This window comes from Terrapene carolina, unplaced genomic scaffold (genome assembly GCF_002925995.2).
Source record: "Terrapene carolina triunguis isolate 2854851 unplaced genomic scaffold, T_m_triunguis-2.0 Scaffold96, whole genome shotgun sequence".
Classification (NCBI taxonomy): Eukaryota; Metazoa; Chordata; order Testudines; family Emydidae; genus Terrapene; species Terrapene triunguis.
The window spans coordinates 4,593,537-4,607,933 of record NW_020664447.1 but is presented as its reverse complement, the minus strand read 5'-3'; the positions used below and the strand labels follow the sequence as shown (position 1 = coordinate 4,607,933).

General features: G+C 39.1%; 1 protein-coding gene across 1 annotated transcript in view; it reads right to left on the bottom strand.

Moving 5' to 3' along the window:
* The window catches only part of ZNF143 (zinc finger protein 143), a 55,655-nt gene extending 41,570 nt beyond the window's left edge, over positions 1-14,085 (bottom strand). The window contains exons 1-6 of the mRNA XM_024196619.3: positions 13,971-14,085; positions 13,067-13,159; positions 12,405-12,488; positions 12,087-12,167; positions 7,448-7,644; positions 4,863-4,937 (exon numbers count right to left, since the gene is read on the bottom strand). Of these exons, the coding sequence (XP_024052387.1) occupies positions 4,863-4,937; positions 7,448-7,644; positions 12,087-12,167; positions 12,405-12,488; positions 13,067-13,159; positions 13,971-14,082 (642 nt within the window). The 5' untranslated portion in view covers positions 14,083-14,085. The remainder of the gene's footprint in view (positions 1-4,862; positions 4,938-7,447; positions 7,645-12,086; positions 12,168-12,404; positions 12,489-13,066; positions 13,160-13,970) is intronic.
* Between the last annotated feature and the right edge of the window lie 312 nt (positions 14,086-14,397).

Below are 14,397 nucleotides of genomic sequence, written 5' to 3'. Positions count from 1 at the left end.
TGCAGACACTCGTAACTTTTATTTTAAATATTAATCAGTAACAGAAGCAACTCCCAGTTTACCTTTTTAAATACGATATTAAATATCAGGTCAAGTCAGTCCAGTTAGGATTTACTTTTTTTAAAAAAAAGGCTTACATGACCAAATATTAACTAATATGGTTTATTTTTTAAATTATTAGTATTTCAGTGAAAATGCTGGATCTAAATATTCCCCGGCAGTATTTGCAACCCAATGGAACAATGCACTGCACTGGTGAATAAGAACTAGAACATGAAATAGATTTGAAATCCATTATAAACAAAAGCAAATTTAACTAATCTGTTTTCCGTGTCCAATCTGAAAATGCAAAAAGTAAACAAATCAGGTTAATTGGAAAAAGTAAATTATATTGTTAAAATTATTTCATTTTAATCATTTAAGGTATTAATATTAACAAATGTAAGGGAATATTTTTGTTTAAAATTATTTTTATTCTGACAGTGTCCCTTTAAAGTCTAAAATCAGTGTGTCCTTGGGAAAAGTATCACTGAAATACACAGCTGGGTTTAAGTTTCCTTTTTCAAAATGCTGATGATAATGGGCTATTTTATCTTTACACACATGAAATAAGATTCTCTATGTGCAACACAGATTATAAGTAACAGAACACACCTGACATCAAAATTAATCCAATCTTTTCAGTCAATAACTCACTAATTTTAAGTACTAAACTTGCAACCACCAGAAAAATAGCTATATAATAACCAATCTAATGGCTCAAAAAGGTGCCTCATTGGACAACTAATGCCCATGATTATCTACTAATAATTATCTCTCATGCATCATGTTTTTATTGTTTAGCTGAGGATTTCAATTATCATTCCTCTAATAAACATGCAGACACCAACCTGAATCTAAATGAAATCATGGTCAAGTGACTAGTGATTTTTTGAGTGTCTCAACTAGAGACACCTCAAAGAGGCCCGATTTTTAGAATGGGTAGTCAGCACTTTCTGAAAATCAGGTCTCATTCTGGGTTGGAGTATGCTGCGCCCTGGCTCTCCTCAGCCGCCATATGTTTTTTTGGGAACCAAAGCCAACCTGTGCAAAGTTACAGCAGACCCCGAGTTGCTCTGTGTTGAGGCTGGGGCGGAGCATCAATTTTCTTCTTAACATAGTTGCCATTGGAGGCCACAGGTTAGACACCACACCCATAGACTGTCTGAAAATATTGGTGCCAAGAAACTACCAGGCTGAGCACTCACAAAAGTTTACTACTACTAAGTATAACTAAAATTAATAAGGGGACTTCAGAAAGTGAAAAATAAATTGTTTTCAGCATTTTGCCTCTCAAGCAAGTTTGCTATTGGAAACCGGTTACTCTGCTACCCTGCTATGGCCTCCTCTCTGAAGAAATTCTGGTGATGAAATGGGAGAGTATCATTCAGCTGACTGTACACTGCTACTAATGATCAAACAGAACTGTAGCATACTAATTTGTCCTTAACTGTTGAAACAGAGGTCCCATACCAGCATCTATGAAGTCCTGAACAGTAGAATTTAGAGTGATGGATAACATGGTCCATGTGGCTAAAGGTTCAGGAGGAGGTCTGGTGAGAGATGAAAGAATGAGGTTGAGGTCCTATTGAGGTCTTGGCTTCACCAGTCGTGGGAAGGATCTAAGAAGTCCCTTAAGGAATCTATTTGTCGTGAGATGAGTTGACAGGAAGATGAAAAGCACTGATTGCCGCTAAATGACCCCAAAAGGAGCTAACAGAGAGACCCGATGCCTTAAGGATAAGTAGATATTCTAGAATAGCAAGGATCCCAGTGCTAGGGAATTCTGCACAACTGGTAACTATGCCACAGAAAGGGTTACTTGATGTCTGATATATCAATTCCAGAGGTTGACTGTCTCTACACACAGAGGAAGGGATATTGTTCCTCCCTGCTTGTTTATATAGAAGACAGTTAACATACTCTCTGACATTATCTGGATATGTCATGACTGGATGAGTGGGAGGAAAGTGTTGCAGACCCGACAGACCACTGTTAATTCCAATAAACTGATATGCAACCTGGACTCCCGAGGGGTCCAGTTGCCTTGTGCAGTATGCTTGTTCATATGACCTCCCCCATGTAAGAGGGAAGTATCTGTAATGATACTCGCCTCAGGTGTAGGTGTGAGGAAAGGAGTCCCCACTTGAACTTTCTCCGGCTTTGTCCACCGGACAAGAGAGGCTAGAACCTTGGATGGAACTGTTAATTGGGACTGATGTTGATTTTTTCTGGTGAGTAGATGGACTGAAGCAAGGTATGCAGATAATGGAGATGGAGCCTGGCAAATGGCATCAGGTGTGAACATGAGGCCATGTGGCTGAGGCAGAAAAGGCAAGTCTAACTGAAGTCCGAGGGTGACCTGTTTTATGAGATTGCCCATGGCATGGAATCTTTCAACAGGTAGCTAGACGTTTGCTGTCATTGAGTCTAAGATTGCTCCTAAGAAGTTTTAGGACCTTGTGGGTGGTCAAAGTGGACTTTTTGTGGTTGGTAAAAATTCCCAGGGAATGTAGTATACAGAGGAGGAATTAGGTAGGCAACTGGACCTCCTTGTATGATCTGCCTGTCAAAAGCCAGTGAGCCACAAAAGCCGCAACTGAGGGATCCATACTCTTTCTGGTCACTTTCTCCTGCTGAGGAGGTTTACTCTGGCAAAATCTAGAGGACCCATGTGTGAGGACTGTTCTGACCTTGAAGGAGTCAGAAAAGGATCTCTTTTCTTGGGGGCATCCTTGGAAGAAGGTTTGTCTCTATGCTTATAACAGTTTCCTTTACTCTCATGAGAAGCCTTCCTCTTAGTCTTGGAAGTCTTAGCCTCGACTCCTGAGCTCCTGGACTGCCTGTTGACTGAGGCTCATGTACAGGGGGTCTCCCCAACCCAGATCTAATTGGAGTCTCATGGCTTTCTCCATCAGATGTTTTCTACGTCTTAGCTCTTCACCATCATCTCTGGGAGGGAAGGAGCAGCAAATCCTGTACTTCACTGAGATGTGAGCCTCACCTAGGCAGCAACAGCAGAGTTGATGTATGTTGCTCACTAAAAAGTAGCAGGGACAAGAAAGGTAATTTTTGAACCCCAGGACTCTGGACATACTCCTAACTCCGACAGTGAAAAACAACTAACCAACCACACTAGTACTTAAAACTGAAAGAGTTAAATACTAAAACTATTTAAAATATATTTACAGATTAACACAATTGTAGAAGAAACTGGACAAAGGTTCCAACTCAGGCCATCTGGCAGTAACGAGGAACTGAAGAGATGCCAGTTCCCTTATACCCTCAGTTCAGAGAGAGAAGAATAACTGCATGTGTGTGGACCACTGGACACTGCTTATTAAAAATATCTGAACTAAAGATGCATCAGGCAAAGTATTTCCAATAGAGACAGGAAAGTGTTTGTTTCATTATGCAAGGCACTGGTGAGACCTCATCTGGAATACCATGTGCAATTCTGCTCCCCCTTGTTTAAGAAAGATTAATTCAAACTGGAACAGGTGCAGAGAAGGGCTACTAGGATGATCCAAGGAATGGAAAACTTACCTTATGAGAGGAGACTCAAAGAGTTTGGCTTGTTTAGCCTAACCAACAGAAGGCTAAGATATGATTGCTCTCTATAAATTCATTAGAGGGATAAATATCAGGGAGTTATTTAAGTTCAGTGTCAGTGCTGATGCAAGAATCAAGGGATATAAACTGGCCATCAGTAAGTTTAGGCTTGAATTTAGATGAAGGTTTTTAACCATTAGAGGAGTGAAGTATCAGCCTTCCAAGGCGAGTAGAAGGGGTAAAAAACCTAACTGGCTTCAAGACTGAGCTTGATAAATGTATGGAGGTTATAGTATGATGAGACTGCCTACAATAGCATGTAGCTGATCTGCAACCACTAGTAGCAAATATCTCCAGCGGCTGGTGATGGGACACCCGATGGGAAGGGCTCTGAGTTACTATAGAGAATTCTTTCCCAGGTGTCTGGCTGGTGGGTCTTGCCCACATGCTCAGAGTCTAACTGATCATCATGTTTGGGGTCAGGAAGGAATTTCCCCCCAGGTCAGATTGGCAGAGATCGGGGGGGGGAGGGGGGAGGAGGGCTGCCTTCCTCTGCAGCATGGGGCACAGGTCACTTGCAGGTTTAAACTAGTGTAAATGGTGGATTCTCTGTAACAAAGTCTTTAAATCATGATTTGAGGACTTCAATAACTCAGCCAGAGGTTATGGGTCTGTTACAGGAGTGGATGGGAGAGGTTCTATGGCCTGCAATGTGCAGGAGTTCAGTATAGATCAGGGTTCCCAAACTGTGGGCCACAGCCCAAAGCTGGGATGTGACACAGTCCTAGGTGGCCTGCCATGGGCAGAGTTGGAGGGGGCACTGTCTCCCCAAACTGTATACATTGGTGGAGTGGCAGCTGGTGATGGTGATTGAATGTAAATGTTTTTTTAAATCCCATGAATTATTCTTCTATAAAGGGAGAAATGGAGCCTGCCATCTGCACAGGTTTGGAGTCAGAGAACTCCTGATAGGCAGCCCAAGGACCTGGCTCAAAGCTAAATATTTGGCACATGAGTGCTGGAACAATTTGTATAGTGGGGATGCTGAGAGCCATTGAACAAAACTGTAAACCCTGTATATAATGGAAACCACTTCAAGCTAGGGCGTGCTGCAGTACCCCCTGCACCCCTAGTTCCAGCACCTATGATTTGGCATGCTTCTAGCTGTTATGAGGAAGGTGAACACTTGCACGGTAAAGACTGTTGGGCATAGAAGAGAAAGAGAAAATAAAAATCCAGTGGATCCAATTATATTATACAGTATTACATACCTGCATTTTTTTCTCTTGTTCATTTTCACCTATCATTCCTGAGCTACTAACACTTTCATTTCCATCAATAGACACCTGAAAATAATATGAAAGAAAAAAATTAAAATTATTTACCAGATGCTTTTCTTCAGTGAATAATGCAAAAGGGAAAGGACTCAGCTTCTGAGGGTGCACACTCATTCATAGCTCTGTTACTCCATCATCTTGAAACATGGCTACCATACGGTATATTAGCTCTTAAAAAATGTAAAATCTCACTGAAGTCACCCATGTTATAACAAAAGCCTTGTATAACTACCAAAGTGCTGAACTTCTTAAGGTTGTATTAAAATAAGGAGGGAGAGCAAGGACCAAATTTGTCCTTGATTTAACTACAGTGACTTCAAGAGCTAGTTCTGTCACCAATGACTTCAATGAAGTTAAATTAGGGATGAATTTGGTTCTAAATCTTTCTTATTAGCAAACAATTTCCAGCATTGTTATGTGCATGGAGTTCCTGAAACTATTAGTAAAGGGGACATGATGGCATATTTAAAACTATGGAGCCAGATCATGCCCTTACAATGGCCCCTTTGAGCTATTCCGAAGGTACAAATGGACAGTAAAGCCAGCTTAACCAGACAGCAAAGGATTCCTCCTATGTGGGAGAATCCACCATAACCATTTCTACATTATCCCCAAAGCTCCTGGCACAGAAGCATGCCGGTACACGACCGGAATGCTACAACCCTTGGGGACCAGTGCAGATCTTTGCCCCTACTTAGCTGTGCTAAAACACAACTCAGTCTGGGATAGATTTCATTCTAAGCAAGAAACTCTAAGAACAGTTAAACTACCAGTATAATTTAATATTACACACCCACACACAAAAATATGTTAAAAGAACATTAAGGTTGTACTCAAAGTTAGGAAATGCCAGAATTAAGGTTGTCTTGCTCTACTGTCTCTTTGCCAGTGCAGTACAAGTACCAATGGTTATCATCCAGGAGCTGGGACACTGGAAGACTGAAAACATAAGAAAATTGCTGCTCCTACAATTAGTTTGTCCCTCATGTTTTAGTTTTCAGCATAATGTGAGGTTTTATCTAAGCAGAATCTCTGAACTGCTATGCTCCATTGCAGCTTCTGTGCATAAATGTCAGCTTTTCATTTTTAGGATTAAAAAGCATCTCTTCAAAGGACCTCCTGCCAAACTCAGTAGCTGTCTAGTTACCTCTCTTTCTTTAGTGCCTCATATCATGTCACCATCATCAATCTATACACTGGATCTTTCCATTTTGCACTCAAAAAAGGATCACTAACACTACTCACCTCATCAGCACTTCTTCTGAAGAGAGTCATTTTACTCCTCCCCACTTTCAAATTATTGTCCTGTCATGACCCTCCCCTTCTATCAGCAAGTTCTGGGGGGAGGGAGGGGGAGTAATCTTCTCTTACCTGTTCAATCACCTCTCAAGTCAGCCTGGCTTTCAACCAGTTCATTCTACAGTGTGCACTACTTCATGGGGTCAGTGTCTACTTTCTGATACTGACAATGGATCCCTCATTCTTCTTATCCTGCTTGGTATCAGTACCATTTTTAATACCATTAATTCTCTATCCTTCTTGAGTGCTTTGAGTAAAAAGGCGGTGTCTCCAATACTCCCCTTTTTGCCTGGAATCCTACTTTCTATCTATTCTTCCTTCATTTCTGGTGGAGGCTGTTTGCCTTGCCCTCATCCTTTCTACTACAAATAGTTAAATTGATGGTCCATTTCCCCATATAATGACATAGTCAGGGACATTTCACTGGAACTTTCAACATTGGACAAAACTCTTATGACGACAACGGCCAGCTCTGTATCAACTTCAGCTCACTCTCCAATTGTCTTATTTCCCATCAAACCGCCTGTCTGGACTCTGACCAATACAGATTACATCTTGATTTCTTGTATCAAATACACTTCTTTGCTCTCTTCCATGTCTCTGTTATCACTCTGCTTAACTTAACCTCAATGACAAAAAAACTGAATTGTCCTGCATCTCATGCTGACTCTTCCATTCCATAAATCACTTGTCTGTAAAGATCCCTCATCATCATCTCTGGAACTTTAGCAGACATCATCCTTACCCTAACCCTTCCAACAGCAAGCTTATCTCTTGTCTCAACCACTGCAATTCCTTTTTCTATAGTCCTCCTACATCCAATGCTTTGTAAACTTCAGGGAGTTCCTACTCTCCATTACCTTCACTGGTTTCCAAACCACCTTTTAAATTATTCAAAATCACTCTTATGGTTTTCCATATATTTGCTTCTACTATACCCCTCTGATTTTCTATCCACTTACACATTTGCTATCTCACTCTGCACCTTCAGTATTTAACTTCATGATCCCTACCTGCAACAGGACACAGTTTGAAGTTACATCTTTTATTTGTGAGGCCTTGTCTATTAGAAATTCATCTTTTCCATCTTCCAAGCTTCTGAATAATTCCTCTAATTAATTCTCATCATATATCTTAGTTTACAAGATCTCTGTGTAAAAATGTATTGTGATGCTATATATTAAAGAAATTATGTACAGATAAAATGTACTATAATGTACCTTGGCTGCATACTGCTCCAAAGCACTGATGGTATCTGGATCAATTGTAGCATCTCCTGTATGAAGGCCTGCTACTGTGCCATCAGCTTGAATAGCTAAGATGGTATCGGACTGTGGCATTTGAACTGTATGGTGAATGTAAGCAGTGGTTCCATCTTCCAGCTGGACTGCCTGTAATGCACTCTGGTCATAACTGTCTAAGAAATAATATTAAAAACACTTAAGACAGGGAATGAATATCAGAATCTGCATTTCTCCAATATAAAGGAATCACATATGTGAAATTATCAATACACATTAAAATGCTACTGATGAATACAATAGTTTAGAAAATTGCTATCAATACCACAGGTTGAATTTGTTGTAAATGATTACTTACCCCAAAACACTTCTATTTCTGTCCACTTATAAACAGCATTACAATTAGCCTAGCTCTTACTTACAAAGTATTACACCATACACTTTGAAATTTCTACTCTCTAGTGATCAATTAATTGTTGATACTGTCAGTTTTAGGATTTGTATACCTGCTTCCTGTACACTAAGAACCCAAGCATCCTTTCAACGGCTAAAGCAATGTTTTGCCATTACTTTAAAATTACATAAAGGTTTAAACACTTTGCATATGGCATTGTTTACAGAAATGAATAATCCGTGGGAAACTAATAAGCAACCACAACACTAATTTCAATATTAAGCTCATATAAAGATGTAGGGCTTGAAACATTAACCCAACATCTACTAGCCTGAGAAGTAAGTCTTCCAACCAGGGTGAAAATACCTGTGCTGTCACTCCCCTCAAAGTCATTGTGACACACAGTCCCATTGGGGATTCACTACTCTGTGTCAGCAACTCTTGTTAGGCCTGACATACTCACTACACCTAACATTGCTGTGATGATATATACCCAAACAACATCATGTAATACATCATTGGAAAACTAATAACTCACTGATTATTAATCTTCTTGTGTGATGTAAAGAGTTATAAATATGTGCTAGAATTATGTTCTTAAAAGGCGTTTGGCAACCAATGCATAAGCACTGTCTACCTTAGACAAAGGAACGTGTATTTGCTTGTCTGACCAGCCTGGTCGCCAGGCAGAGACAATGAAGGCACATTTATATAAAAGGTAAAAAAAGCCATTAAACTAACGAGTGTGGGAGAAAGGCTCTTAACTATAAAGACAGCGGGATCTGAACCTCAAATATAAGCAGATGAATCAGCTGATTGTATACAATATTACTGTATTATAAACATGTATTGAGTAAGAGGTTTTATGAAAGCCTGTGACACACTAGTGATTAATATCAATGTAAAATGTATGCATTAACACTATATAATGAATTATAGATATGTGATGTTGCACCCTATAATGCTTTATAGAAATATGCATATGAGTGTAAATATGACATAACTGGAATAGGTTTTATGCAAGATATGCCATGTAACATATCTCTGCAAAGGTTATGATCTACTGATATATTCATCCTATTTACATGCATGTATCATTTTTGTATTCAAAGTTAAGTACATAGCCAATATTCATGTTTGATTCTAAGTAGCCTCAGTGAAGCAGTTGGTCAGCTTCTTGAGAAAAGACTAGTCTCAGTAAGTGCCCAATCAAGAAACACTTAAGCTAACAATGAACTTTGAGAGACGCCAATCCACATCTGAGCTTTCCTGGGAAGGTGACATCGGCCTGTAAAGTTCTGAGTCATGCATGGACATGTGACTTGCCCATGTGACTCCAAAACTCCATCTTGCAACTGGATTCTGCATAGGAGAGGAGAAGGGGTTTCCACCCACAAGAGAAAGTCTATTTAAGCCCCTGGAAACCCCTCCATTTTGTCTTCAGCTGGCTCAACCCCAAAGGATATCTGAAAGAAACTGGAACAAAGGACAGTAACTACAGGGGTGTGAGTGTTTGCTGAACCCAGACTAGACGGAGGCTAGTCTGTAAAAGAGGCTTATTGGAACATCTCTGAGGGTGAGATTTACTTGCATTTAGTTTTTTACTGTATTAGGCTTAGACTTGCTGTTTTATTTTATTTTGCTTGGTAATTCACTTTGTTTTGTCTGTTATTACTTGGAACCACTCAAATCCTACTTTTTGTTTTTAATAAAATCACTTTTTACTTATTAATTAACCCAGAATAAGTATTAATACCTGGGGGGGGGGGCAAATAGCTGTGCATATCTATCAGTATTATAGAGGGCGAAGAATTTATGAGTTTACCCTGTATAAGCTTTATACAGCATAAAACAGATTTATTTGGGGTTTGGACCCCATTAGGAGCTGGGTATCTCAGTGTTGGAGACAGGAGCAATTCTTAAGCTGTTTTCAGTTAAGCCTGCAGCTGTTGGGGGACGTGGTTCAAACCTGGATCTGTGTTTGCAGCAGGCAAGCGTGTCTGGCTCAAACAAGGTAAGGTACTGAAGTCCCAAGCTGCCAGAGAAAACGGGCTCAGAGGTAGTCCCAGCACATCATGTGGCAGTCCCAAGGGGGTTTCTGTGACCTAACCTGTCACAAGATACTCACTGTTCTTATGTTTTAAAAAAGTCTGTGACCACACACAGGGAGAAACAGGTTTTCTCCCAGACAGGAGGGAAGGCAGCTACCTACTTGTCTCTAATGTAAATTAAGCAGTGTGGAATAAAAACAATGGAAGCCCAATTTCCCTACAAATCAGCGGGGGTGGGGGGATATGGAGACTTCCTGCTTTGTGAAGCAGGGCCAATGACATTTGGGAAGATAGCATGGTGTCTAAATCCCAGCAGGACTTACTTTCCAAAGAATACATTTCAAAGGTTTACTGGACTATAAAAGGAAAGGGGGAAAGAACCCCATAGCGGTCCATCACTTGGCGGATTCAAGGGGCCTGAGCTCTTGAAATCACAGCAATCTTGAGTCCTTCAACCAAGAGGGTTGAGGTCTCTGGGAACTGAATATTGGTGACAATCCTGCTTAGGCAAGAATTAAAAAGTTAACTTTAGCAAGTACCAGTCTCTGAAGTGTATTTTTACTTTTGTTTGTTTGTAACCATTTCGGTCTTTATTCCTTATACTTGATATCACTTAAACCTATGACTTTTTGTTTAATAAGTTTGTTTGACTTTTACTTTAAATCAATTCTATGCTGTGACTGAAATAAGAGAGTTTGTCAAACTGCAGTGAAATTAATGAACTGCTGTTTATTCTCTCTTTGCAGCAGCAACAAACTTAACTTCTGTGAGTGTTCCAGAAGAGAGCTGGACACTGCAGGGAGATGTCTCAGAGAAATTCAGGAGTTGGGGTTCACTGTTACTCGTAAGGCAAAGTTTGGACTGGCAGAGTCCTGAGGAGTTTGCTGGCAAAGCAGACAAGCTGGTGTGGCAGGGGAATTGTCACACAGCTTAGCAGTAGCAAAACTCTCACTTGCTGAGGCTCAGAAGGGTAACACAGTGACTCACAATTCTGGGAGCCTCAGCAGATCATCACACAGGGGGACGGTTTTGGGTAAATTTGGGACTGGGAGGGTGTTTGGGTCACTGCAAAAATAACTGGGTGGTGGAAGCCAGGGTGTGACCTGGATGCTTGTAAGGCTGGCTATTGGTGTCAGGGCTGTGAGCCACAGGAGCATAGCACTGAAAGCACACAGAGTTGCAGGGCAGGTTGTGTTACAACCACTCACTGGTCTGGATTAAAATGTCACACCCACAATGCAATTTAAAGGTATAAAAGTACTGTATACTATGTACTATATGTAAATCACACAGATAACTAACTTCCATAGATTCAGGGGTTTTAGTAGCAAAGTGAAACTAGCAAGACTCTGGTAAATTTTAACTCTGGTGTATCTTGGGAAAGCCATAAGCAACAGCAGAGGCACAGCTATCTGCACACTCAAGAAGCCAGCAAAACATCAGTTTATACTCAATCCATATTTTTTTCTTCACAACCATAAGGTCTAGAAATAGTCACTCTCCTGTGTCAGATTTGGAAAGTATACTGATACAGGAAGGTACGACTTCTAATGTGATAATGAAGGAGAGGGAAAATTGTACATTGTCCAAGTCCTTTGGTGAAGTACACCAGTACTGGTACGACATTATTTTTCCCTTCTTTCAAAGGCCAATCTAATGCTTAATTTAAAATAAAATAAATGTGCATACTTGACTGTCAACTATGGTGTTCTTTGTGTGTTACACTGATAGGTCTTCCAAAAAGTACCAAATCTCACTCACGGGGTATTTAAAATATCCCTAGAGCGCAAGAATCTAATTCAAGTGATGTCTGCTTTTTACTGGTTTCCTTTTTTCATTTCCAGATCCAGTCTTTCCTGAAATTAATACAAGGGTTTAAATTCTCTAGAAGTAGCATGCCTGTTTCTTTGTTAAGATTCCAGGATAGCACACAGAAATGCCCAGCAATCTTCTGATCCAGCCATTCACTACTACATTCTGAATGGGAAATCAAACCACTCTCAACTCAGCTGTATCTAGATGTTTCTATTTAAATGCACCAAGTCATTTACAACAAGAATACTTGTAAATATGGTCATAATCTAAACATATTGTCAGAAGTGGTACTCTAGAAGATAAATTACAATTAAAATGTTTTATAATATAATGAATCACACTTCAAAATGCAGTTTACCTTTTGAAGCATGATGAATAAATGCAGTAGTTCCATCTTCCAGCTGAACTGCCTGTCCATCTTCCAGGCGCAGACTGTCCCCTGTTGGGGGGGGGGGGGGGAGAGAGAGAGAAAGAGAAGGAGGAGAAGCATAACTTTAGGCATGACCAATCATGAATGTATTTGATCCACATTCAATAAAAATATTAACCTTCAAATAAAAGTATATGTATTAGACATCTGAAATTATTGTAACAATGTTTTATAGATTCTAACAATACCATATTATATCAATGAAGTCAATATTTTAAAACATATTCATGGATGTAATACACTTACTACTTTTTGGCATGGATACATGTTGAACATAGGCAGCAGAGCCATCTTCTAGTTGAATCACCTGGCCATCCATTAATTTACCATCTGGAATACATTATATTTATGTAAAGTATCCTATATGACACATCACATTTTAAACCATACCACTGAAACTCTCTGGAATAAAGTATTTCATAGAACAAAAATACAGTTTAACAAGTATTAACCACAGTATTAGGACATGTAAAGTGCTTTGAGATCCTGGGATAAAAACACTAAATAAAGGGCAAAGTGTTGTTATTACAAACACACAAAGTTTAGAAAACTAAATTTTTCAGGCTTTTCAATATGTAGGATGTCACTATTTAGTATCGAACTTTAAAGAAAGGCCATCTCTTTTTCAGTTGACTTCCCTGTTCTGTAATTAGTATTGATTTTTGTACTGGTACTAGTATAAGTAAATATTTAATTTATAGTAGCACTCAAAGACCCCAGTTGGGATCAGATCCCCATTGCACTGGGTGCTATACAAACAAGCAAATGAATACACTGAATACTCTGAAGCACCTGGCATTAGCCACTGTCGGAAGACAGGATACTGGGCTAGATGGACCTTTGGTCTGACCCAGTATGGCCGTTCTTATGTACAGTGAAGAATTATTGATTTTTAGTCAGGCACATACCTTTAGAATTGTGCTGTATGTAAGCAGTGGAGCCATCAGCAAGCGTAACTGCCTGCAAACTTACACCTTCCATGTTTTCTAAATTGTCACCATCTATTGGGGAAAGAAGTTTATTTAAAGTATTGCCAACTTCATACACTCTAAAATCGTGAGTCAAGCCCCCAAAAATCATGAGATTGACTTAAAAGCTTTTTATTAGCCTTTTGATTTTGAACCTTTAGCATATACTGAGGTCACATTGTTAAGTTTTTATCCATAAGCATGAGAACTAAAATGTTTTATTTTAAATAAAAGCTGAAATTCTCATGAAATAAAATGGCTTGAGAACTGGGGCTTTAAGAAGAACACCTAACATCGAAGACTCACAATAAAATCATGAGAAATGGCAGTATTACATGCACGTAATGTTAATCATTGTTCTGTGCACCATCAATCATTAAGACATACAAGACCATTTTGAATAAAATATAGTAATTAGGCAAAAAGTTTTATACTTTTATAAATATTAAGCATGACCCAAAAAGCATCAACATGTTAATTTCAATCCTAAAACACCATTCTTTCTGTAAATCTGAGTCTATGTAATTCAATTTATATGTAAATGATGTACAAAATAATCTAAAATCGTAATGCTATATTTTAATTTGATTGGAACCAAATTTTATACTGCAAACGCAATTGTTATTTTAATTAAGCAATAATTTCATTTCAGAATTAAATCAAATTTCAGATTAATCAAATACACTATCTAAAAACAATTTGGTCTTTTTATTATTTTCTCTATTTGCAATACACAACATCACTCCAAAGTTTAGAAGTTCAACAGGGTACATAGTCTGCTTTTTCTGAATGCAAAACTGCAAACTGCATGATGATGTGGCGATACTTTAACCTGAATGCTCACCTTGCACAGCTACTGCTTCTGTCAAACAGAGAGTTACATGCTGAGCCTCCATCCCTCCTCCAGAAAACTCAGTCATTCCCTGAGAGTCTCGATTTATCTGGGCTAATAACATGGTTTATCTAGAAACAAATAGCAAGTTTACAAAACATAAGGACTCAGAACCATAAGAAGTAACATCAAGAAATTATGTGAAATTTTATTCCATTTTCTGGATGACGCACAAATCCTAGAGGTTAAAAACAATCCTACTTTAACCAGAATTTCACTTAGCATGTTACGGACATTTTGTCTTACCTGCCTCATAGAGATGGTACAAATATTTATTAGTTTCGGGAAAATGCTTAGAAGATGAAAAAAAGGGCTAGATGAAATGGCCAACTATTATTTTCATGAACTTTATCACAGAGTAATTGCTAGATTTTAGGTG